This window comes from Lutra lutra, chromosome 1, assembly GCF_902655055.1.
Source record: "Lutra lutra chromosome 1, mLutLut1.2, whole genome shotgun sequence".
In the NCBI taxonomy this organism is placed as follows: domain Eukaryota; kingdom Metazoa; phylum Chordata; class Mammalia; order Carnivora; family Mustelidae; genus Lutra; species Lutra lutra.
Window position 1 is genome coordinate 14,601,827 of NC_062278.1, and position 26,538 is coordinate 14,628,364.

Below are 26,538 nucleotides of genomic sequence, written 5' to 3' on the forward strand. Positions count from 1 at the left end.
ATGTGAATGCTGGCCTGGGTGATGTCCTGCCTCTGCCCCCCTCCAAGTCTAGTTTTGCAACAGGACTCTGTTGTGCTGACAGTGAAAAGTGGTGACCTTTTTTTTTCATGGGAAAAGCTTTTTAAAACATGCCTACATACAATCAAACATTATTTTGAAATAATTGACTCAGCTTGTGCCGTGCTAATAAGTGGCTTCCTTAATGATTTTGCTCTTATTTCACAAATGGGAAGCTGAAAGGTAAGCATGGGTCTTATTATTATTATTTTTTTTTCTCTTTAAACTCTGTACCCTGGCCAATTCTCAAAAATCTTGGGTACGTCAAGATTTCAGAACTCTATCCCTTCATACATTAACTATAATTTGAACACATTTAGCAACTTCCATTTATAAAAAAAAATGCAGTTTCTATTCATTAATCTTTTGAAATACATTTATGGAACTCTTATTATATGTCAGCCATGTGCTCAGTGCTGGGGATACAATAGCGAGGAAGATATACATGCTTTTTGCCTTTATGGAACTCACAGTGCTGTGGCAGAGGCACAGTGAAGAAACAAATAAAATCATTATAAACTGAAATAAGTTCTATGAAAGCAGAAAAACAGACTTTAAGAATGGAATCTTTTTTCAAACATGGTGATGAAGGAAAGCCACTCTTGAGGGTCGCTCTTATGCTGAGACACAAAAGATGAGGAGAGGAGCTGTAGGTGGAGTGGGAGAAGGCAGGGAAGGGGGAGACCAACAGGCAGCTACACATGCAAAGTAATGAGGCGAAGAGAGGCTTGACATACTCAAGAGCCCAGTAGAAGCCTGTGCAAATGGAGGATGTGAGGCTGAGGGAAAGGGCAGATTTAGACTTAGTAAAATAGGGAGCACCCAGGTTTTACAAGTGCTGAGTAGGCTGGGCTAAGGAGGATGGAGCTTACTCTCAGGGCAATGCAAATCCATTTAAGGCTTCTAAGCGGGAGAGTTAACAAGCTACAGTGGAAGCCTCTGTGATGATAGATACAAATATGCCTATGATTTAAATGAGGTGCTGTTGGGGTCATATGGAGGGCATAATGGGATCTTCAAACACACAGGACTGGTAATTCAGCATTATAAGTAACCTGCATATGTTGTGAAGGCATTACACACTGGTCGAGCGTGCTGCTTGTCAGGCTGAATGCCTTCGGATGTGTCCTTTGAAATAGAGGCTATCCCCAGTCTGTCACATGTTAAAGAGGAATTTGTATCAGAGCTGTTCCAGGTTCCTGAATGTTCTTGATTTTCTTCAGATCTGAGGGAAGGGGCCAGAGCACTGTGCTTAGAATACACTTCAGTTGTTTCTCTTTCACGAGCTGAGCTAAATGAATTATAGAAGGTGCTATAGGAATTGTGCTGGCAGGTCCTGTGTTACAAGTATGAAGCTAAACTGTGTCCAGCTGCTAATGTGATAAATGTGGGTGCTGATCATCATTCTGAAGTCAAAGAAAAACCACAGCAAACAAAAATGAAAAGCAAATCTGAAACAAGTTTGTTACAAGGCCAGATTATCAACAGCTGAGAAGCACAAATAAAGTAAATACACGACTTCATATCAATACAGTCATAATAAAGAATGTGTCAAAGTCCATGGTAATTCAGAGGAAGAAGTTGTAACCTGTAAATAGGAAGATCAAAGAAAAGTTTCGTAAAGAGCCAGTTTATATTTGACCTTCAATAAGACAAGGAATACAAAATGTTAGACAAAGGGAATGATATTTATAAGGCAATGGCCACTTACAGTACTTGGGTGAGAGTAAGAAGAGATACCATTGTCAAGTCTTTCACACATCCCGACCAGTTGGACAGACCAAGATCTGAGTGGAATGAGGGTGAACTTAACTGGACTGGCTTCTGACTGAAAATGTCTTGATCATATTATTCTGTTTTGCCAAAAGAGCATCCCTCCAAACTCCAGTGCTGAACATTGATTAGTTTACAATTGGCTTTTTCCACATCCATTTATTTTGTCCATTTACCAGGGAGAGTCATGGTAACTAAGAAAAAAAAAAAAATCTTAGCTTGGGTGGCATGCTGGGACTCATATTTGAGAAACTCTGCCCTGATGAATCAGCTTTGGGGCTAACATGAAAGCCATTTTGAAGATTCAGAATGGATTGGCTTCTTTGTTAATAGGATGTCATCTTCATATGTTACTAAACAAAGTGCTAATGAGATGTTATCCTTCAAATTAGCTTAAGCAATGAGGTGGAAAGGAGCCTTGAGAAGAAGCCAACACCCAGTTTTCTGAGTATATAATCTCACCAAAAAAGAATCTTCAGACCTGGCACCCTGGGTCCTTAAGACCAATTTCAATCAAGGGTTTAAACAGTATGGCTCAAAGCCAAGGCCACTTGCTCAGGAGCTCCTACAATGTCCCACCACTCTCTGCCATCGTACATGGGTCTAAGCTTATAGACTTTGAAGATGGACTTTTTTTACCCAGCAGCTGCCATGGCAGGACCTGGCTCTTGGACAACTTTCAAGAAACCTGCAGTGAGACTACCAGCTGCAAAGTGCCCAACAATAAACAGGAACTGTGCATAGAACCGAGCTGTGTGCAAAGTGCCGGCCTCCCCAGAGTTGTCCAAACAACTTGCTCTAATTCCAGGGCCTTTGAAAAGACAATGTGCCAATCAGGACATTCCTCAGCAGTGTCGGAGTGTGTGTCTCAGCCTTGCCAGTCAGGAAGCAGCCAGCAAGTGGGTTCTGTAGTCCAGAGCTGCCAGCCTGTGAGCTCTGCGGCAAAGAGTTGTCCACCCAAGACATGTGTGTCTAAGAGTTGTCAGTCTCTGGAATGTGAACCTGACCCATGTCAATCTCAGAGCTCTGAATCCAGTTCCTGTAGGCCTCCAGTCTATGTGGCACCAGGGTCACAACTCCTGGAATCTTCTCAAACTTATGAGCCAACTTGTTGTGTTACTGGTGGTTTGCAACTGCCTCGTAAGTGAAGAATGGGTGGAATGTGTGGATAGGAGATAACAAATTCTAATTGAGATAAATTGATCTCTTACGATATCTAGGAACTTTTATTTCTCTAAATACATATTATTGTGCATGGGTTTGTGAGTGAATGGACTTGTCTTCTGTCTTCAAAGAAAATAATTTCTGTTTTTTTGCTCTTTGGGGCATTTCTGGTAGTAAGTTGGAATTGGAAAGCATGTTAAATATTTCAGGTCACTAGGAGACTATGTGTTATAGAGAACCGGGAGTTGCAACAAGGAACTAACATGAGTGCTTAAGTCAACATGACACTTCGGTCACTGGTTATTATCAATGGAAACACTTAGCATTGAATCAGGCTTATAATAATGTATGAACATAATGTTCTACTAATATCAGAAATCCACTTAATATTGGAGTTTAAAGGGACACTGAACCCTGTCTAGTCCCATGAATTCTGATGGACTTAACTCTTATCAGATGTTGTCCTTGTTATTAATAACATCAGAACCACAACTGAAATCTGTATCTACTCCCTGTCCGTCCATGATTTTATCTGCTGCATCAGAATACTTGTAGTCAACTGTGAGGTTGAATCTATTGATTGAAAAGTGTAAGAAAATTTTCAATTTCATCTCTGTGGACTTTATAACCACATAGTAGCCAGAGACCTTTGAATATAATGAGTACAAGCTTAGTATACTCACTACATTTCTCCGATTTTTCTTCCTCTTTTCACTATTTCTTCAGTGTTTTTTTGAGTTGGGAAAATACTCTTTGTGTTAAATAAATTGACTTCATTTAGAATTACAAACTTAATTGTCGCACTATTATTTTTCTTCAGCACCTTTGTGGGTTTTATGTTATTGGTTTTTCACCAGATGAAAACCGAATAAATATTTGGAAGAAGAAGGGAGCACATGTTCCCTTCCAATTGTTTGTATGATATGAACCTGAATAAAAGAGCACATTTGTGCTAGTCAGCAGAAGATGGGGAACATGTTCAATATGAAAGTCATAAAGCCATGGAGCCAGAAGGTGTGAAGATAGATGAGTTTTGTTTAGAATAGCCTGGCTATTGTGAAGCTGTGGGTGTGCTCTTAAATGGAGCTCTCATTGTTCAGGGTGTCAGAAGGTAGTGGTAAAGAATGTGAACCCTGAAGTCAGGTTTTTCTAGGTCTGAATATTCACCTTGCTGGGTGAAGACTGTTTGAATCCCAGAAGTGTGGCTATGTACAAGTTATTTAACCACTCCCACCTCAGTTTCCTTAACTCCAAAACCAAGATGATAAGGGTGGTTCCACTGTGAGACTTGATAAGTTAATAATGTGGAAGTGCTCAGCACATGACCTTGAAGGAAACACTCGGTAAGATACAGAAACACGATTAGCTAGCTCAGAGGCTCTATATGAAGAGCAGAGGCAGGGATTGATAGATAAACCCCATAATCTATGACAGATTAGGAAAGCTAGTCATCCAAAAAAAAAGGAAGACTAGCTGTTCTGTATCTTGAATGATGCAAGAAGCACCTTTTACTAAGGGAAATGCTCAGGAAACATACCATGCCTTGCTGAAGTGGGCTGGCACATAGCTGAGTTTATGACAAAGCTAATGTTGATTTACCTGTCAGTTCTGTGGGTGGTTTAGACACGGGTCATCCTAAAGAGGAAGATTCAAGCCTAAATTCTAGAAAGCACCGCTTACACAGGTGTTTCCATAGAGAGGTGGAATTGAGAAGTGGTTGAGGTAGGCCTGAAAGAGGCTGAATGAACACTGTGTGATCTCGATAGTAACAGAGCATATGGCAGCCCCACCAGCAGAGCATTCCTCCAGTAAGAGACATTGACACAAAGCTTCTGGGCATAGTAGTGACAGAGCCTTGGCAACAACAAGGAGAGACTTCATCTGCGTGGCAGCTTCTCAGTATTCCTGTCACAGCCAATCATGCAAACGAAGTTGAAATTCATGCACAGTGAAGACTGTTACTAATGCAACTCAAATCAGAGGGTCTGGAAAGTGTAAAATGTATTTTGGCCACTGTTTCTGAAGACAAGAGGGAAAACAGCCATTTCTTTTGTCTCCCAAGGATACGTTCCTTTAATGGGTGTGGCTTGTTGGGAGACAGGGTGTTGGTGACCAGTGGCCGGCTAAGCATGGGGTTTGTGTGTGGTGCTGGTGGGCATGGGGACGCAGAAGAGAGGAACAGCAGTGTTAAATGAGGTTTTCATTTTCCCACCTACTCTGTTTATTATCCTAGACCTTAATTCATTCTTTCCAAGTTGACCATGATCACTACAGTAAGGAGAAGTTAGCTGAAGAAGATGTCAGTATCCATCTAATCTAAATCATCATGGAGCATGTTGGAACTCTTTACAGAGAGAAAATGTGTGGATTCAGGAACTAAAGATTCTTGGTATTGGAATAGATAATGGTGTGATGACATGAAGAGATGCTGTGTAGGCCATTTAGTGTAGTGGGAAGAGAATTGGCTTTGGATTATACTGGGCCTTGTTCAAATCCAAATTCTGCTATTTATTAGCTGTGTGCCTCGGGACAAGCTAACATTTCTGAGGCTCAGTTTCTCTATTAGAAAATGGAAATAATGGCTAATTCATTGGATGATTGTGGCAAAGAAATGCCATCATGGCCATTAAATGCCTAATGATGTGTTTGTGTCAGTATATGTAAGATATTATTTGATGCTTCAGCCGATATTTGCTTCTTGGGCCACAGCCTCAGTTTACTCTCATGAGTTCTCTATATTGGACTTAAATTTTAAGACAAAGACCAAGAAAAGTCCTTCCATTAAGCAATATGGAACATAACCTAGGGAGTGTTCTCAAAAACTATAGAAGTGACTCAGTGGGTACACACTACAGAACATTCTTCATAGATCAAGAAATTTCCTCTTGCTTGAACAGAAAGGCTATGGTAGGATTTGTGCACTGGTATCACTTACCCCACACTTTTCAAGACATAGGTAGATTAAAAGCATACTTTTCTCCTAGAAGTCAAGCATAATGAATTTCAAGAACATTTTCTTGCCTATGCAGTACTATGCCAAAAGCCTTAAGGTAGATCTTATTAATTTGGTCCTAGCTATTTACCAAACACTGTGTATGTATTTTTTAACGTGAAACTCAAACAACTGAGTCAGATGAGTACAATTTTTTAATACTCACGTTTTTTTTTTTTTTTCAAGGAGGGTGAAGACACAGATACATTAAGTTGTTGTCCAAGATCAGGCAGATGGAAAACGGTGGATCCAGGATTTTAATTCAATGAGTTGGACTTCAGAGATGGAGCTATAAGTCTTGACTACCTGGTAACATCACATGCTTTGTCTCTAGAGCAGCTCAAATATGGGGAATATCTGTGTCCTATGGAAGATCTGTATAAGTAATTTGAAAATTATTGGTCCAGCTATATTGTATTGTTGTAAGTCTGTAGAGGAAACAACCAGAAAATTAAGTATGCTTGATTGAATGGCTTAATCACAACTCAGGAATAAGTGCTAGAAAGTAATTAGGTGTATTTCACTGGGATTTGTAAAATATCATAGATTGCCAGTATCTTAGAAAAGACCATGAACTTAAAATCATGTGAAATTACATAATCTAAGTTCCAGGGAAGGTGTTTAGATAGTCTGGAGTCAGATTTTTCTACCAGTAAGATTGACTGTCTTGATGTTGTTAGTAATCGTTTTTCATTCCATTAGTCCCTAACATCTTTCTTCTTAAATATGTTCCTTTTGAAAACGCTGAGCCTGTTTTAGGATTAATGGGATATGAGGACAGCGTTTTGTTCCATGTGGCATTAGAGCACCTGACACCTTTCTTGAAGCCACAGTATCTTTCTCTATGTCTGCTTCCCATTTCTCCCTTCAGAGAGCTCCTGTTACTCCCTCAGTTCAAATTCTTTCACTTCAGAATTGTTCCATATTCTTGTCCTGACATCCAAGTGGAAATAATGATAAATTTCAAAAAATGCTAATAAAGGGAACAATGAACACAAAGCAAGAGTACTTTTTTTCAGACAGTTGATAACTCACTAATACTGGTTATATTAGACCCAGGCTTTGGTTAGCAATAACATACACCATAGGGAGATAGGGACAAATAGAGTAAAGATCTAGAAATTAAATGAAATTCTGAATTAAGAAACCCCACATTTTTGTGGTTGCATGGTATTAAGAATTTCCCAACTTTTTGTATAACGTTCTCTGGCTTCATGGAAATAGATTCACTAATGGGATTCAGAGAGTTATTCCTTGGAGCCCAGAGGCAAAACTAATATAGTTGTATCCAGACACAAGAACAAAAGAATTTCAGAGGTAAATACTGGAAATGTTTAAGTCCATTGCTGTTCTTCCATCACTCAATATGGTATTCTTCGAGCACAGGGCTGATGCCCTGCACTCGAAGTAACTACAGGAGTCCAGTAACTACTAACTGATGAAGATAAAGACAAAAGGAGACAGAAAACCAAAGAAAAGTCTAAGTCTAACACCTCCCTTATCAGGGCACTGTCTTGTCATCAGGGCTTTGTGGAAAGTGGCACGCTACTTATTTAAATTGAATGTGCAGAGTGGAACATCTGGATTAAAAAGCTCTCTCCACCATAAACCCTGTCAACCCTTACAGGAGGGTTATTAATTGTTGTTCTTGTTTCCCCTTGAAATGAGCTACAGTCACTCAGACACTCTCTGGGTTAGGAAACCAATATAATAATACATGTTGAAAGTCTCAAGAACAAAGTATCTTCCTCTAGACTTCATATTTTATTAAATTAGGTTGTAGGACAGAGTGAACTAAATAAATTTTAGATGTTAGCCATATTGATATCTATAAGTGCTATAATGTATTTATCTAATGACCAGATTTATAGTAAATCACAGTCAAGGTCTGGAATGCTCACAGGTGTACTTACCAGATAAAAGAACATCCATGACTAATGAGGGAAATGTTTTTAAAAAATGTTTCTCAGGAAACAAAAACAGGCATAAGTGCCATTCTATCATTTTTCAAGTCTTGATTGGCTCAGCATGTTGCTCAAATGCAGTTTGTTCCTTGTTTCCTGGGGCCTGCCTCCCCGGGCCTGCAACTGAAGGTGGCTTGGTCCCCAGGAATCTAGTTTAATTTCCTGCCGTGAATGAGTCTAACAATCAAAGAATTCATCTTGAAGTGGTCCTGGAGGGGCTTCTAATGCAAAGCCAGTTGTCAAGGGCCCTTGACTACAAATGAAATGCTAAGCAATCAAAAAACAACGTGCTACTACTGGGTATTTACCCTAAAGATACAAACGTAGTGATCCGAAGGGGCACGTGCACCCGAATGTTTATGGCAGCAATGTCCACAATAGCCAAACTATGGAAAGAACCTAGATGTCCATCAACAGATGAATGGATAAAGAAGATGTGGTATATATACACAATGGAATACTATGCAGCCATCAAAAGAAATGAAATCTTGCCATTTGTAATGACATGAATGAACTAGAGGGTATAATGCTTAGCAAAATAAGTCACTCAAAGAAAGACAACTATCATATGATCTCCCTGATATGAGGGAGAGGAGATGCAACATGGGGGGTTAAGGGGGTAGGAGAAGAATAAATGAAACAAGATGGGATTGGGAGGGAGACAAACCATAAGTAACTCTTAATCTCACAAAACAAACTGAGGGTTGCTGGTGGGAGGAGGGTAGGGAGAGGGAGGTGAGGTTATGGACACTGGGGAGGGTATGTGCTATGGTGAGTGCTGTGAAGTGTTTAAACCTGGCAATTCCCAGACCTGTACCCCTGGGGATAAAAATACATTATATGTTTATAAAAAAAAATAAAACAAACAAACAAAAAAAACCCCAATGTGCTACATTCTAGCCCACTGACCTTTCCTCTGGAGGACAAATATCATCCAAAATTGTGTTTGTTCTGAAAGATGTCCAATCAGAGTCAAGTGTTTCCCATAACATCCTTCAGGTAGCTTAGCAAAGTGCTGGTGGCCACAGTATTTGTGGCAAAGACGAGCCAACCATTCTTACATGGTTCTTCTTATGCTCCCTCATTTCTATTATAGTTACATCTTCTTCAAATCATAATTATTTCTCAATGCATAAGAGATCTTTACTGAGCTTCACTCATTATACAGCTGAGCAAATATACTTGCCAAGGTTATATGATTTACTCAAGCAGAGTCACGACTAGAGCTCAAATCTAGTGATTCCCATTCCAGTACCCCACTGACCGTACTCCAAAGTGTCCCTCATGAGAAGTTTATTAAAAATATTTAAATGTACTAAGCACGATAATTTTTAATGAGCCCTGTATGTGCATTAAAGGTCGCACATAACACATAAAAACCTTTATTGGACCATAAATGTGACCTATCTTAAATTAATATGCCAACTATAATAAACATTAATCTATCCACAGAATTTCAAATATCTTTTAAAGAAGGTTGGAATATTGTTTTTCTAAATGCATGTTTGTTGAATGGTAAATAAGGCTATAGGTCCCTTGTTTTGGAGATTTAGCTGTAAATAGCTATCTTTCCTGACATTTAAATAACTGAGTTATGTTTATCACCATCTTTGGAACTGTGAGTCAGAATAAAGCCTGCATTAGATGCCAATACTCATTCCTTAAAAAGTTCTAGAAACCACAGCACAAAAGGGGGAATAGCACAAAGTGTGGGTACTTTGCCTAGAATCTACACTAAGGTCATCTTGTCTTTTTTAATAATTACTCAGCTACAAACTACAACTGTGATTCTCTCAGGGGTTACTGCTGTTTCTGTCATCTCCTCAAATAACTCTTACCTCCACATGAGCCGTGGAGGTGACCTCTGCTTAGCCAGTAACAGTTGTGACAGAAACCAGTTCCTGAAGGACTGCCAAGAAACCAGAAGGAAACCATCAGATGCCAACCAGCATGCCTATGCCTGGCTCCCAAGAACCACCCGCTACATCTCTTCATTTGTGGCATGACCAGACCCTGCTACGTAATCATCATCTACGTCTTCTCTCTGAAGTCTTTAGTCCCTACCACCCAGCGACCTACACTCAAAACTTTGACCTGTAAGGACAGTAATTACTGTCCCAGGATTAACAGGTTTTGTGGCTCATCCATGATTGGTTGTAGCAGCTGCTGACCCCTAGTGGATTGTTTTTCTTGTTAACAAATGAGCTACATATTCAACACCTTTTGTCTTTAAGTTCCATATCTTATACCTTGAGGTATTTTGAGTAATCCCTCATAGGTGATGATTCCTCAATAAAGTACTTACACATTTCTACCTGGCCTCATTGGGAGAGGAGGACAGTCTCTCAGAATACTATGTTATATGTTTTGGAGGGGAGGGGTTTGGGAGGTTGGGTGAGCCTGGTGGTGGGTATTATGGAGGGCGCATATTGCATAGAGCACTAGGTATGGAGCATAAACAATGAATTTCGGAACACTGAAAATAAATAAAATAAAATAAAATGGAAAAAAAAAGAATACTATGTTATATGGCTTTTTTTTTTAAGATTTATTTGTTTGAGAGGAAGAGAGAATGAGCAAGCAGGAAGGAGGGGGAGAGGGAAAGGGACAGAGAATCTCCAGCAGACTCCTGCTGAGTGTGAAACCCCACGTGCAGTGTGATTTCACAACCCTGAGATCATGACCTGAGCTGGAAAGGAGAGTTGAAACACTTAACCTACTGAGCCACTCAGGCTCCCTTTGGCTGCATTGTTTTAAAGAAAAACCTAGCATACCCATATATCGCTTTACTATTCAGACTTAAGATTATTTATTAATTAAGTCATGGTTTATATTTGTTGTGTTTGTTGATTTTCTTCTTCTTATAATGCCCTTTAAGGCTTTGAAATATGTTTTCAGTATGGCATCAACTTGTTTTCTTTATTTTCTAATAAATTTGATCAATCTGTGCTAGTGACCGCTGCATAAATGGCTAATTTTTCATCATTATTTCAATATAAGTATAATTATTATACTTCTACTAAAATTTCTGCTTTATTAAATGATCGTTGAAACAAATAGAGTTAGTTATGGCATTGCAGTGCCCCAACTTCAACTTAGGAAACATAAATTTTTGGAAGAGGATAATGAGAACCATGAAAAGTTTGAGCTTTTACCCTACATGCAAGCTAACAAGTTAGCCTAGCTCAGATTCATGGATGCTGGCAGAAGACATGGCACCCCTGGTTCAGAGACAAAGGTTTTATTATTCATGGTAATAGCAGAAGCCAGAGTATTAGCATTTGCACCAATTCCCTGACCCTCAATTCCCACAGTACAACAAGAAGCCAGATAACACTTGCATTTGCAGTGAGATGTTTTATAGGAGAGAAACCTTGAGATTAGGAAGCCTGGATCATGGATATGATAGTGGGGGGTAAGCATGTCTATCTTCTGCCTCAGAGAGAAATACTATATTTATTTTCCAAAACTCTTTACTATACAAACATGGCAAAAAGGATAATTTAGAACAGAAGGAATCAATGACTCTATTCTCAAGACATGTAGAAATACTAAAACCCTATAGGGAACATCTCCCTCACCCAATATCTAATCCTTATGTCTACACTGCACTGCTTCTGATGAATTTCCCTTTGAGTATAGCACTCCAATGTCTACTCGATCAGTCTGATTAGTCTGAAGTTGCAACCAAATCTATTCAGTATGTCTCAGTCAGTATTTAAGACCTACTATCAGTAGGTCTCCAAGCAGCATTCAGTGGGTAGAGGTTGTCTCCCTTTGCCAAAGGCTCCAATCAGCGAAATCATCAGTCACAGAGATGTGTAGCTCAAAGCAGTTCCCAGATATTAACAATTCTATAAACATAGATCTTCACAATCAGGAGAATCCCTTTTGGAATTTGTGAAATGGAAAAGATTAAGTCAATGACCCTTGTAACAACAAAAGTACATAGAATTGTCCCCAAAAGTCCCACCCACAAGGTCACATTATCTATTCTTCCCTATTGTGATATCTTTCAAAATCTCACTGGCTGAATCCAAGCACTACCCCCTGGACTGCTTAGAAAGGTGACTTGGGCATCTGTATCAAGAAGAACTATAGTGTGAATCCTTCTTTTCCAGAAATTCCACATGTATTGGAAGGAGTTCATAAAAGCCTCTGTCTTCCTTGGGGAAAGAGGGGCATAGGTCCTATGGATCCTACCCTAAATTATGTGTCTCATCAAAGTGACTGATGTCAGGGTATGGAGGAGGGAAGAATCATCAGGTGTGGAGATGGAGAGAAGAGAAAGAATGTATTTCAGTACCAGTAAGCAAGGTGCCTTTATTTTTTTTATTTTTAGCAATGAGACAGCAGCTAGGGGCTCAAACAATCTTGTAATGTTTTTAGTACACCCAATGCCCTATATTGGGCAACAATATCATCATGCTCACTCTATCTATTTAAACCTTGGGAATCCCTTGGCTCAGCAGTCACAGCCAGGTTGCCTTCCAGCTGTGGATCACAAGGTTTATACCTTTGGCTCCTTTGGATTTGAGACACACAATAGAAACTGGTTTTTAAGAAGTACAACTTAATATGGGGCCTCTACTGCCCCATTATTAAAATAACACCTGTTTAATACTTGTCCAATTTTAACACAAGGGCTAAAGGTGATTTCCAACATGGTGGGTGGACTACAAGAATTCACCTAGAATTCTTAAAGTCAGTTTTTCATTCTACAGTGGGTCACCTTTATCATAATTATAAACCCAGTTCAAACCACTCAATGTCTCATCTTGCGTGTCCCACAGGAGTTTATTTGGAAATTTCTTTGAGAAAACTAAGGCCTCCTTCTAGTGAGAAGAACACACTCTAAAAACTCTTTGACCTTACACCTCCAAGTGGTCAGGCTGCAGGAGGGGCTGAGCTGGTAGTTGGTCCACTGTTCACTCATCCTTCACAGGAAGGAGAACACCATCTCCTAATCCCCCAACAGAACCAGCTGAGGTTCTAACAGTTTAGCCAGTTTCTGATCATAGCATTAGTGAATTTTCTTCACTTCAAGTTCAGTGTAAGTGCACATCTCTATAACTGTCATCTGAAAGAGGGTGGAAATTTCTGCCCACTTAGTTGAATCTTTGTACTGGTGATTGTATTAGAGAGACCTTGGGACTGACTACCAGAGTAAACTTCTTCCTGCTCAGATCAGGCACTGTTGGTCAGCTCTTTGTGAGTCTGTTTCCCTGGAGTTGGCCTTTAATTGCTTGCCCAATTCCCCCTTATTAACTGACAATAAAGTGTTAAGTAACAGACAGTTAATAGAAAATAAAATACTGCCCTATTAGTCATACAAGCTGGTCAACATGTTTACTTGATTCCAATGGGCTTCCTTCAAATTCTATTCATCAACCTGTGAGGTCATGTTATTCCCTTTTCTGAAAGCTGTATTTCTGTTAATATCCTGTCTTGTTGCCAGGAGGAAAATGAGAATGTAGATGAATGTTTATGGAGAATGGAACAGATGAATGGGATGTGAAATGCTGGGTTCTGGGAGCAAACAAATTGTCAAGAAAGAATTTTTGAAATGTCTTCAGTGCAAAAAGGGTGGTTTTATTTATTTATTTATTTATTTTATTTTTATTATTATTATTTTTTAAAAGGGTGATTTCATTAAAACACAGGACCTGTGAGCAGAGAGAGCTACATTGGGGTTGTGAGAAACAACTGATATTATACTTTCAAGTTGGGAGGGAATTAGGGATAGGGTAAGTCTCTAAGGAATTTGGAAGCAAGGTTTCCAGGACCTTGAGGGGCTAGCTATTGTGAGGAAACGTTCATTTACTACTACCTAGTAAAACCTTAGTCATGAGATCCTTCAGATGCTTGGAGGATCGTTGCTAACACACATCTTGCAGGGTTGCAGACAAAGGAAATTTCCAAAGGGATTTTTATAGGATCCTGGAGGTTGTGCTAACTTAAAGCTAAGGTTGCCTTTTGCCTCTAGCAAAATACTTGCATTGAGATAATAAAGCTCCTTGAGGAATGTCACTCTGCGTGTCTTAAGCACTTGTCAGTGGGTTGTAAGTTATAAGGATTTTTTTTCTATTTCTTTTGCCTTTATTCTTCATATCAAATGAATAAATGATCCTGGGTAGTTACTGCATTCTTGTGACTACTTAAAACATCCAACTCATTCCTACTTCCTGTTTTTGTTTTTGCTTTGTTGTTATTTGGCTGAAAATTATTTAAATTTCTCATGGAATAACCCAGCCACTTCTTCTGATTTAGATATTAGGTTTGGCAGTACTTTATTTTCTCAATATTCTGATTCCACGTCAATACCTCCAAAGAAACTCACCACTGAGCAAGCAAGGTAAATGCTCTGAAAGACCCAGGGTCACTCCAACTTCAGCCTCTTCAGTTTCTGGATTACTTCAATTCTATGCAGGACATGACCATTAAAACCTAAAGTCAGGGGCACCTGGGTGGCTCAGTTGGTTGGGCGACTGCCTTCGGCTCAGGTCATGATCCTGGAGTCCTGGGATGGAGTCCCACATCGGGCTCCCTGCTCAGTGGGGAGTCTGCTTCTCCCTCTGACCTCTCTCCTCTCATGCTCTCTCTTTCTCTCTCAAATAAATAAATAAAATCTTAAAAACAAACAAACAAACAAACAAACAAACAAAAACCTAAAGTCAGTTCATTCATTCTCAAGCCCAGTGCTGAAATGCTAGGCAGTGGATGATCTCTATGACAGGAATTATTTTTTAAATCATAAAATTAAGTATTCTATAGTATTAGGGATGTTTCACATCACTTTCAAGATACATGCTCGTTTAGGATATTTTTTAAGAGATTTCATTTACTTATTTGAGAAAGAGAGTACACAAACAGGGGGAGCAGCAGGCAGAGGGAGAAGGAGAAGCAGGCTCCCCATGGAGCTGGGAGCCTCATGTAGGGTCTCCGCCATTTGGGAAAAAGAAAAAACAAAACTTTCCATCAGAATTTAGGAGTAGCCCGTGATGAAGATCAAGATAAAGACTTGAATTCCTTAAATGTCAGTCTTTCGGCTGAAGAAGAGTAACTCTCTTTTTTGAAATGTTATAAAATAATGCTTCAGGGGAAATAAATGTTTTAGGCAACTCGGAGTCTTCGTTTGGCCCTAAGTTCTGTTCTATGTGGCAAGATAAGGGTTTGTTAGGGCCAAACTCCCAAAGGGCACCTATTGATTTCAGTGGGACTGCTGAGTTGCTGACAAGTCATAGCATTGACATTTTGATCTCATGTTCTATTAAAAAAAAACCCAAAAGCCTAGAAAATCTTTATACTCTAAAATGATATTTCTTATTATAAAGACTCTCCCCAGAGTTCTGGTGTGCCCACAGAGTCTGGAGTAAAAAGGGGCCAGGAGAGGTGCTTTTGCTATGCAAGGAAATAACTGAACAAGGATCCTCTGTGACCTGAAGGTGAACTGCATTCTTCCACAGGCTGTAAAGTGTGTTATGTGAAAAATCCAGGACAAGAACTATAATAGACCTAGACTTCCTTTTCTTTAGGAGGTTTATAGTAAATCTTTGCCTTGGCTGTGAATAGCTCTCAAAGAACCAAATACAAATTGGTTCTAGTTTATAAAACTAAGGGTCAAAAGGGTTTCAGATATACATGTACATACAAGTGAATAGGTTAAGAACTCTCTGACCTAATGACTTAAATTAAGGCAGAATCTACCAGTCTCTGATCAATTCTTCTCAACAGCCATTTACCATCACATACACTGAATACATGAGTCTTCATTCTGATGCGAGAAATACTTGAGATAAAGTAAAAGAAAAAAAAAATTCTTGAACTAAATAGAGGAAAACAGTGACCAAAGCATTTTTATTCATTGTTTGAATAAATATTTCCAAAAAGAGGATGTTGGGCCCATGTAGCAACACAAATAGAACTAAGGCTATAAAGTCTTTAATATAATTATGACTGAGCAGAAAAACTAGATGTAAACTGAATAAATAAAAGGTATGAAATGATCTGTACAATAGGAGACATGTAACGTGGGAACAGGTTCCAAGCAAAAGAATCGCTTCTGGTTGGGCAGAAATGAAAGCTTCCTGGAACTCATTATATGTGACTTGAGCCATAAAAAATAAGTAGGATATGCATAATTAGAGAGGGTGGGAAAGCAGGTAAGACCGCAAAAAGGAAGCCAGCAATGTGAGATGCTCATGGAGAATGGCCAATAGGGTCATCTGGAGGTCCAGATGGAGAGGACCTGAAGGACGTGGGCTTGGCCATGTATGGAGAATCCATATTCTGAATAGCTTTGAGTGAGAGCTTGAGGATCTTTGATTTTATTCTGTGGACAATGGAGAGGTATTCAAGATAACTGCAGCCAAGGGAGAGACATTATCTGAGCTGCATTTCATTACTAATCTTGTCCTTGAGAATATGCTAAAGATAGAAGTTTTTCTGAGGATCGTTTTATAATCTTTTAAGCCTATCTGACTAAAAGAATATGGCACCATAAGTAGAAATAAAGTACGTGGGAGGAGAAACCAACTTTGGAGAAAGCACTATTTATATGTAAATATTTAATTTGAAGGGTGAGTTGTCTCAGTGGAACGATCTAGCAGATAACTGCAAATGCAGGAACACAGATCAGGAAAGAGAGCAAGATTGTAATTATAAATACTGTGGAATTTATTATAGCTATTAACTGAACCCTTATGATTAATGAAATGCAGAAGAGAATTGAGAATAGAAGGAGAAAAGGGAGGTGGATAGGATGATAGAAATGATAGAAATAGAATAATGAAATCAGAGTATTGCTGAATAAAAATAGGACAAGTTATCAAAATACAGAGTGTGGATAGCAATGTCACCGGCCATGGAGTTAAGACTAAGGCAAAATTTGCCATTGCATGCAGGGAGCTCATCATTAGTGATCTTGAAGATCACAGCTGAAAATACTGGTGAGGATAAAAATTAGATTTCAAAAATATGGTTGTAGAAACATAGGAAAAAATTCTTTAAGACATCAATGAGGTTGGGTAAAATTTCTTAGCTATGAAACACAATCTGTAGTTTAAAAATTGATAACTTGATCTTCATCACAATTAAAAATACTTGCCCTTAACTGGGGGTTGCCAGGAGTAGGAAGAGGGTGGTGGGCTTATGGATATTGGGGAGGGTATGTGCTATGGTGAGTGCTGTGAAGTATGTAAACCTGGCAATTCACAGACTTGTACCCCTGGGGCTAATAATACATTATATGTTTATTTAAAAAATTATAAAAAAACCTTGCTCTTCAAAAAAGTCATTATTATAAGAATAAAGACAAGCCACTGACTGGTGGAAATATTTGCAAATCTTATATCTAATTAAAAAAATTGTATCTAAAATATTTAAAGGACTCCCCAAACTCAACAACAAGAAAGCAGACACCCAATTAAAAAAAAAAAAAAAAGGACAAAAACATTGAGCAGTGTCTTTACTAAAGAAGATGTACAGATGGGATATAGGCAATGAATATGCTTGGTATCATCAATGACTAACACATTAAAGCCACAATAAAATACTGACACTTAACAGAATAACAATCTGACTATATCAAATGTCTGAATATACCACATGTTGAAAGACACAAAGGAGCTTGAACTCTTATACAGTTTTGGTGGGAATATAAAATGATGCAGGCAGTTTAAACAACAGTTTGACAATTCCTTAAAAGTTAAACATTGACCTATCATGTGATCAGATCATTCCATTTATAGGTATTTACCCAAGAGAAACGATTTTATATGTGCTTTCAAAAACTTGTACACAAAGGGTGCCTGGTTGGCAGTCGGTTAAGCATCTAAATCTTGATTTCAGGCCATGATCTCAGGTCATGATTTCAGAGTCATGAGATTGAGCCCCCTGCTCCCTGATATTGGGCTCTGTGCTTAGTAGAGAGTCAGCTTAAAATTCTCTCTCCCTCTCCTTCTGCCCCTCCCACTCATGCTCTCTCTCTCTGTCTGTCCTTCTGTCTCATAAATAAATATATAAATATTTTAGAAAAAACTTGTACATGAATGTTCATAGTACTTTTTGTGTAATTCCCAAAACCTGCACACAGCCCAATTGTCCATCAGTGTATGAATGAATAAACAAATCAGAAATACAAGGAATGAACAATTGATACATGCTGCAACTTAGATGAATCCCAAAATAAGCATATTTGGGTAAAAGAAGGAAGAAGAAAAAAGAGTATATACTGTATCATTTCATTTCACTTAGTAAAATGTTAGAAAATGCGAACTAATCCAAAATGGCAGAAGGAAGATCAGTGGTAGCCTGGGGTTGAAGGTAGGAGTAGGGTGACATGGAGAAGGGTAGGAAGGAAGGACTACAAACAGTCATGAAGAGATGATGGGAGATAATGAATATGATTATTACCTTGATTTTTGATAGACACAAATGCCAAAACATAACAAATTGTGCTCTTTAAATATGTTCAGCTTATTGTATCAATTATACTTCATTAAAGCTTATAAAATATGTAAACAAAGGGAGGAAGTTGAAAAAGACCTTGTAAAGGTGAAAAGGACACAGTTCAAGGACTTAACTATGAATAGTGGAAGGGATGCCTCCACCTCCACTTTCTTCAATACAGATGAGAGGATGCGCTACTAGAAGACAGTTTTCTAACATCATCTAGGTGAAATTCTTTTATAAGAATGAATTGGGAATGAATGGAGCAAATTTTGTTCCAATCATGTGTAAACCAAGTTTCCACACTCAATACTGTTATAATATATAAAAATTCTGTTGAAAATAGATCGCAGCCTTATTAGTTATCCAAGACTCTATATTATTGTTCAGTGAATTAACTTTGTTCTTCCAATTGATCATAAATTAAATGATTTTACACATGGATTCCACCAGGGGGTGCTATAATCAGGCCCCTTCATTATGTTGTAGGTTGAAGTGGACTGACTCCGGATAATATGTTCTCTTCTCTAAGCCTAGCTAAGAGAAGTACTAATCAGGGATCATAAAAGGGGCAAGAGGAAAACTTGAAGAAGGGTTTCCGATCTCCTGAACCTCTTTATATCTTCATATTCTTTTATATTCCTTGAAAGTTGACTTACCCTGGTGAAAATGGATGGATGGTGAGAAAAGTATATAAAAGAGATTATTGAGTTGACTAAGTAAAGGTCAACTTTTATATTTGATAGAGAAAATCTATGTTATATTTTGTGAATGCTATGATGTTAGTCAGCAAATAGTTATTAAGAATTGACTCAGTGTACTCACATGTATTAAGAATAATGATCACACCTACTCAAATAGGAATGTTGTGAGAATTAAATCAGTAAATATGTGTAAAACATATAGAATCGTGTCTGATATATAATAAGGACATTGTAAATAGTAGCTAATAAGGATTCTGTAATGTAGTCAAAATATAAGACACTACAGCACATAGACAAAGAATGTTTTGTCTGCAATGTAAAGGAATGTGTGTGTGCACGTGTGTGTGCATGTGCACACGTGTGTGCATTAGATAATGATAGCCATACAGGTTTAAGGCCAGAGAGATTTATGTTGGAAGGAAAATATTTACAAAGAGAGGCTAATTTATTTTTTTAGATGTTTTATTTATTTATTTGTCACAGAGAGAGGAGAGCGAACACAAGCAAGGAGCAGCAGACAGAAGGAGAAGCAGGCTCCCCACTGAGCAAAGATCCTGATGCAGGACTAGATTCCAGGACCCTGGGATCATGAGCTGAACCAAAGGCAGATGCTTAGCTAACTGAGCTACCCAGAGGTCCCAAGAAGGTTCTAATTTAGCTGAGGTCTGGGTAATGGATAAAATCAAAGAATTATTTCAAAAGAGAGGAAGGGTAGGATGGGTGAGGAGGTGATGTGAAACGAGGAGGGATGTGGAGTTACATGAACAGAAAATGCCCAATACAGAAAAGAATCCGTATTGGGAAATAGAGGAGGACTGATCAAGTGTTTGGACAATTCTCTGTCGACGAAAAGAAGTCACTGATGTTCTTGACAAAGAGTCATATAATGAAATTAATTTGAGGAGTTTTAATCTGAATACTGTATTCAAGCTAAAGAGAAGACAATAGCGATTATGAGTCAAGATGGCAATAAGAAGTATATGTATTCACCAGTGGGGAGCAAAACCCAACTTGAGTGATGGCAGTGGTAACAGGAAGGGAAATGGATGAAAAGACATAATTTTAGTGGAACAAGGGAGAAAAGTATTACAATAGATTTTCCCTCTTTCCAATATAGTCTTCAATTTAATCATAGCACTCTCTTCTCAAAATCAGTTACTTAGAGCACCATGCCTGTAGAATAAAACCTTAACTGCTTTTTTGATGATTAAATTCCATTCAGCATGTGAATCTAAGTTTAGTTGCTACTATTTGCCTCTAAGAATTCTCCACCGAAAGCACTGTGTGGTCACTTTTTTTCTGCTGTTATACCATTTGCCACCGTATAACCTGAAGTGTCTCCTCTTTCCAAGCCCCCTGACATCTCCTCCCATGCTCTGAAATTAACATCAAATGCAAACTCTAGGCAAAGCCAATGAGCAACGTTTGCCCTCCTTTGGATACCGTTTATAGAACTTAGTAAACACTGACATGGATTGGGTGCTTGTCTTATCACATCTACAAGACTGGATGTGTTTGGGAGCAGAGATCAGTAGTATGTTGGTTTTACTGAGAGTATCTATCATTATGTTAACACATACGAAATGCTCAATAAATATTTATTGACTAAATGAATGCAGACTACTCATTTACTGGCTTAACTATATTGTTGCAATGCTCTGAGGAATCTTTGTGTCTGAGCGAGAGACAAAGAGAAATTCAGGGTTGTTCCTATAGAGTAAGAAAGGTAAGGACCCCTGGTTCATTGAAGAAAAAGCAAGAAAGTGGGTAAATCTGAAGAAGCACACAGGATGCCTAGTTCCTCAATATATCCCTCAACTTTTGCATTAGAAGAAGAGTGTAAGACCTGTTTATAGTTTATAGGAGCCTGCTAATGAGATACCTGCTGTTGTGCCCACATGAACTCTAGGGTCACTACCAAATAATATCAGTTCTACATTTGCTATATTAAGGTACAACTTACACTCTGGGCATCCTATTTTCTAAAATGTCATGAATATTTTTTTTCAGTGTTACCTACCCATAACAGGAAAAAAAAAAAAAAAAAGAGAGAATCTGTGGTAGTGTTCTAAACTCATTAAACTCAAGGTGGTATTTTTGGAATGGGTTAAGAAAGCCAAAGCAAGAACATAAATTATTCTAGTATAGTGTCTTGCAGTTTACTGTTTACTTTTCTTACATTTCAATGCATCCAAAAAATGAGATTGAAAAATAGATTATTATTAATATTTCCAATAATGTCCTGAAATGTTACCAATAGAGACTGGGAATCAGAGGAATTGTGCTAATCGAAGAGAATTAATAAATGATGCTACTAATATATTTCTAAATAATGCCATATTGGATAATGGGAGAAAAAAATGTTCAAATGTTTGAACCCCCTTTGTTCAAATGTTTTTCATATCAATTACTATAACTTCCTGCATTTCACGTTTTCTCATATGAATACTTGAAATAGTAAAATTGACTGTAAGGCATCTTGAGGATAAAGTGATGTGACACATGTGTGCATCCACAGTACAAGTCTTGCCCAGTGGAGACACTAAATGAATGCCAGTTTCCTCTTATTCCACACTCCTTCACTTCATGGGAAAACATTCATATATACATACAGCATAAACAATACATGTTCATGTATAAACACAAACATACCGATGTACTAATGATACGAGTGTTGGGCTCTTGCTTACTTTAGAGAAGAAGAGGCATAAAGAACATCAACATATAAATGTGATAAGCATTCAGTTAAATGTGGTGGCTATATTTATTACTGATGCCATTCAGCTGATGCATCCAGGATTTCACAAGAAGACTGTAGCAATGTGTGTACAGAGTGTCAGGTGACAAGAGCTGGAGGGGTGGAGATTGGGTTTAGAGGAACTCTTCGAACTCCTTAGGTACAAATCATCAAAGGGTAATGTTCTCTGACCTAAAGTACTAAGATAAGTTCAACATGTTAGTACAGGACCTCTGAGACTATATCATTTTCTCTTCATATTTCTATCCTTGGTGGTAAAATCGTCCTGTATTGGCTCATAGAGAAACCAATCTTCTGTTAGAGAGATTTGGCTCCTTCTGCACAGAGGGAGACATTAAGTGTGGGTGTATCCATTGAACATTAAAAAGGAAGAAACTGTTGTGATTTACATAGAATTTCTGGCTGAAGGGAATTGGAAAGTAGATCCAGCAAGGTAATTAAAATTCCCATTAAAGTAGCCACTGGAGCCACTAGATATGTTGGGACATAAAAATACAGTGGAAGAGGCTAAACATTATGAAAGATTTTTAAACCAATTTTTACCAGAAAATATAATCCCAAATAACCTTGGAAGTACTAATGCTTAGAAAAACTGTACATTTATTCTGATGCTATTTCCCCTGTAAAGTGGTTTAGAAGCTGTTTTTTGGAAATTGACATCAGAACCAATGTAAGAAGCAAAAGCAAACCCATTTCCAGGTCTTAATCATTATTCGTTTTTTTTGTTTGTTTGTTTGTTGTTGTTGTTGTTGTTTTTTTTTTTTTTACCAAGAACATTGGTTTTTGGTTGGAACACAAGTAAGCATGAATATGTAAACCTATACTAGCTGTTAAGAAAATGTCAAGCTCTTCAACTTTCTTTGAGGGGTTTTGTTTATTTGCTTTTTCACAGTAGTATCCATATTTTTACCTGAGCCCATCTTATTGATCTCTATTAAGAATATTTTTGGAAGGGGAGGTGAACAATGAGTGACTATGGACTCTGAAAAAACAATCTGAAGGGTTTGAAGAGGTGGGGGGGTGGGAGATTGGGGGAACCAGGTGGTGGGTATTGGAGAGGGCACGGACTGCATGGAGCACTGGGTGTGGTACAAAAACAATGAATACTGTTATGCTAAAAATAAATTTAAAAAATGAAAAAAAAAAGAGAATATTTTAAATATAAACCAAGCTTCCATCATGACTCTGTTTATTGAAATGAATAAAATGAGTATGGCTGTTTAAAATAAAAATATTTGGGGGTGTCTGGGTGGCTTAGTTGGTTAAGTTACTGCCTTCAGATCAGGTCATGATCCTAGAGTCCCCGGATCAAATCCCACGTCAGGCCCCCTGCTCAGCAGGAAGTCTGCGTCTCCCTCTGACCCTCTCCCTTCTCATGCTCTCTCATTCTCTCTCTCTCTCTCTCTCAAATAAATAAATAAAATCTTAAAAAAATTAAAACCTTCTAGGGGCGTCTGGGTGGCTCAGTGGGTTAAGCCTCTGCCTTCGGCTCAGGTCATGATCTCGGAGTCCAGGGATCGAGTCCCACATCGGGCTCTCTGCTCAGCAGGGAGCCTGCTTCCTCCTGTCTCTCTGCCTGCCTCTCTGCCTGCTTGTGATCTCTCTCTGTCAAATAAATAAATAAAATCTTTAAAAAAAGTTAAAACCTTCTAAAAAACAATATAAAATAAAAATATTTTGGTGGGAAGTCATTTCCCACCAACATTCTAAAATAAAGCAATGTACAAATTTGGTCACTTTGAAATTTTTCATATTATACTGCTTTTAAACTTTTTCTGCCCCGAGTCATATAGGTTATAGAATTTTTCACGTTCTTTTACAAATACTTACTCTCAAGTTGCTTACCATTGACAGTTTCCAAAAAGAATAGAATTTTCCCTCAAAGAGAGAAGTTTGTCATTGTCTCAAAGAATTTTGCTACAATTTTTTTTTCCTCCTCCTTGAAGAGTTTTGCTACAACTTCTAAAGGCAATTCCAAGAGAGGAATCCTAAGAATGTTTATGTAGTGGTGGTTATGCTTGGATTACGTGAATGAACCTTCAAACGTGTCTGTTTTCATTGGATAATTTCAGAAGGAGAGAGCCTATTAAAATCCAGTCACACTTCCTTGTAGATATACTCAATCAATGGAAAGAACATCCAGGTTTATGGGCCATGGGAGCACCACTTCCGGGGCTATAATGGAGAGTTCTGATGCAGCTTCCCACAAGGAGGAAGAGTCTGTATACACAATCACCTCCTTCTAGGGATATATAAGGGATCGAACCAAATGAGGGGAGATAGTTGCTTCTTCTCATTCAACTGCAACCTGCTGTTGAAACCTCACTATGTCTTGCCACAATTGCCCTGCGACCTACAGCTTGGGATCCCTCAGAAATCCCGGCCATATTCCTCTCAGCTCCTCCATTGCCCTCTGCTCTCTAGGTGTGAGCTGTGGTGATGTCCTCTGCTTGCCTAGTAACTGTCAAGACCATCTCCGGCCTCGGGACAACTGTCAAGAGAGTTGCAGTGAACCAGCTAACTGCCAACCAGCCCACTGTGACTATGAAACGTCCTGCTGCCCTCCTACTGCGTACTATGTGTCCAGACCCTGCCAAGGAACCACTTTTCTTCCTGCTACTTCTTACATCTCTGGTTCCTGCCTCCCTGTATCCTATAGACCTCTGAGCTATGTGTCCAGCAGCAACCGACCCCTGAGCCTCCTCACTTATGGATGCCGCCCCTTGGGTTGTTTGCCCTGTAGTCCTCAACCACTGAGTATGGTGCCTAGCAGCCTCAGACCTCTGTGTCCTGTCCTCACTGGATGCCATCCTCTGAGCCATGTGTTCAGTACGTGCCCTGGATCTTGCTCTGCGCTGGGAGGCCAGTAGCTTCCTTGTTCCAGTCAATAATCCCGCCAAGGATTCAGGACAAAAATTCAAAGTCTATGGACTTGTGCTTCTTTCCTAGTAGTGCCTTTTCTTGCTCTTACTCTGCCTGATGTAATTCAAGCTGCTCCTTTCCTATTGTTATCTCTTTTTTATCTCTCCTTGTCATGAAACTTTTTGATTTACCATGCTCTTCAGTGTCACTCAGGTGTGGAAAGAATTGATTTGATTCATGATGCAATAAATGGGATTAAGTCAAAATTAAGAATCTGGGTCTTCATTTTGTCTTTCGTTATTTCATTTGAACACAGATATGACCAATCTCAACTGCTTGCAAGATAAGTGAATAGGACATGGGATATGCAGCCATATGTCCTTATCTCACAGTAGCAGGATAGCTCGATGTTTATTCCTTAAACTTATTTCTAGATCTCTGATCCTAGGTATTTAAGAGATCCAAAAAGCCCTTGGTGGAAGTGACTTTGAGAAGGCAAGATGAGGAACATTTTCCTTATCTTTCTCATCCAGTGAACATACTTCCACCAAAATCCCCTTTCCTTCCTTCCTTCCTTCCTTCCTTCCTTCCTTCCTTCCTTCCTTTCTTTCTTTTCTTTCTTTCTTTCTTTCTTTCTTTCTTTCTGGTAATTTTATTTTATTTTTTTCAGTGTTCAAGATTCATTGTTTATGCATCAGACCCAGTGTGCCATACAATACATGCTCTCCTTAATACCCACCACAGGCTCACCCAACCCCCCACTTCCCTCCCCTCCAAAACCCTCAGTTTGTTTTTCAGAGTCCACAGTCTCTCATGGTTTGTCTCCCGCTCTGATTTCCCCTACTCACTTCTTCTCTCCAACTCCCAATGTCCTCCGTGTTATTCCTTATGCTCCACAAGTAAGTGAAATCATATGATAATTGACTCTGCTTGACATATTTCACTCAGCATAATCTCCTCCAGTCCCATCCATGTTGATATAAAAGTTGGGTATTCATCCTTTCAGATGGAGGCATAATACTCCATAGTATATATGGACAGTTCTTTATCCATTTGCCTGTTGAAGGGCATCTTGGCTCTTTCCACAGTTTGGTGACTGTGGCCATTGCTGCTATGAATAGCAGGGTATAGGTGGCCCTTCTGTTCACTACATCTGTATCTTAGGGGTAAATACCCAGTAGTGCAATTGCAGGGTCATAGGGTTGCTCTATTTTTAATTTCTTAAGGAATCTCTACACTGTTCTCCAAAGTGGCTGCCCCAACTTGCATTCCCATCAACAGTGTAAGAGGTTTCCCCTTTCTCCACATCCTCTCCAACACACGTTGTTTACTGTCTTGTTAATTTTGGCCACTGAATACTGGTGTAAGGTGGTATTGCAAACTGAGCCATGTTTCCCTCCTGTGTAAGTTTTTGATGACTTTCTGTGCTCTATTCCTATATAATAAAAATAAAAATCCCTGATCATGACATCTGTTTTCCATCATTGTCTTCCTCTGTCCCACCTCTCCAGGTTCATCCCCTTCACAATGTTGCCAACACTAAGTTCCTGCAATTCTGACTTACATGTAAACATGTAGGTCCTCGAACATGTGGCATTTTATAATTATCTATCCTTTAGCATATGTCATCATCGAGGTCAGCATATAACTTCTGATCAACTTACCTTGAAAACTTGTCCTCAGTTTTAAAAACATAGTCCAACTTCATTTAGTAATTACAGATTTATTCAGCAACTATTTTATTCCCTATGTCTTAAACCATGTTGTGCCAGACACAGGTACAGAGCTAGACAAGATCAACTCAAACTATTTCTG

At 38.8% G+C, this 26,538-nt stretch overlaps 2 protein-coding genes across 2 annotated transcripts; both read left to right on the forward strand.

The window, feature by feature from the left end:
• The first annotated feature begins 2,360 nt into the window (after positions 1–2,360).
• Positions 2,361–2,978, forward strand: LOC125092928 (keratin-associated protein 27-1). Its single transcript, XM_047717442.1, has one exon. It carries the CDS (start codon positions 2,361–2,363, stop codon positions 2,976–2,978), a length of 618 nt encoding a protein of 205 aa, XP_047573398.1.
• Positions 2,979–24,188: 21,210 nt separating this feature from the next.
• LOC125109556 (keratin-associated protein 26-1) lies at positions 24,189–24,977 on the forward strand. Its single transcript, XM_047746941.1, has one exon. The coding sequence runs from the start codon at positions 24,189–24,191 to the stop codon at positions 24,729–24,731; it is 543 nt and encodes a 180-aa protein (XP_047602897.1). The 3' UTR covers positions 24,732–24,977.
• The last annotated feature ends 1,561 nt before the right edge of the window (positions 24,978–26,538 follow it).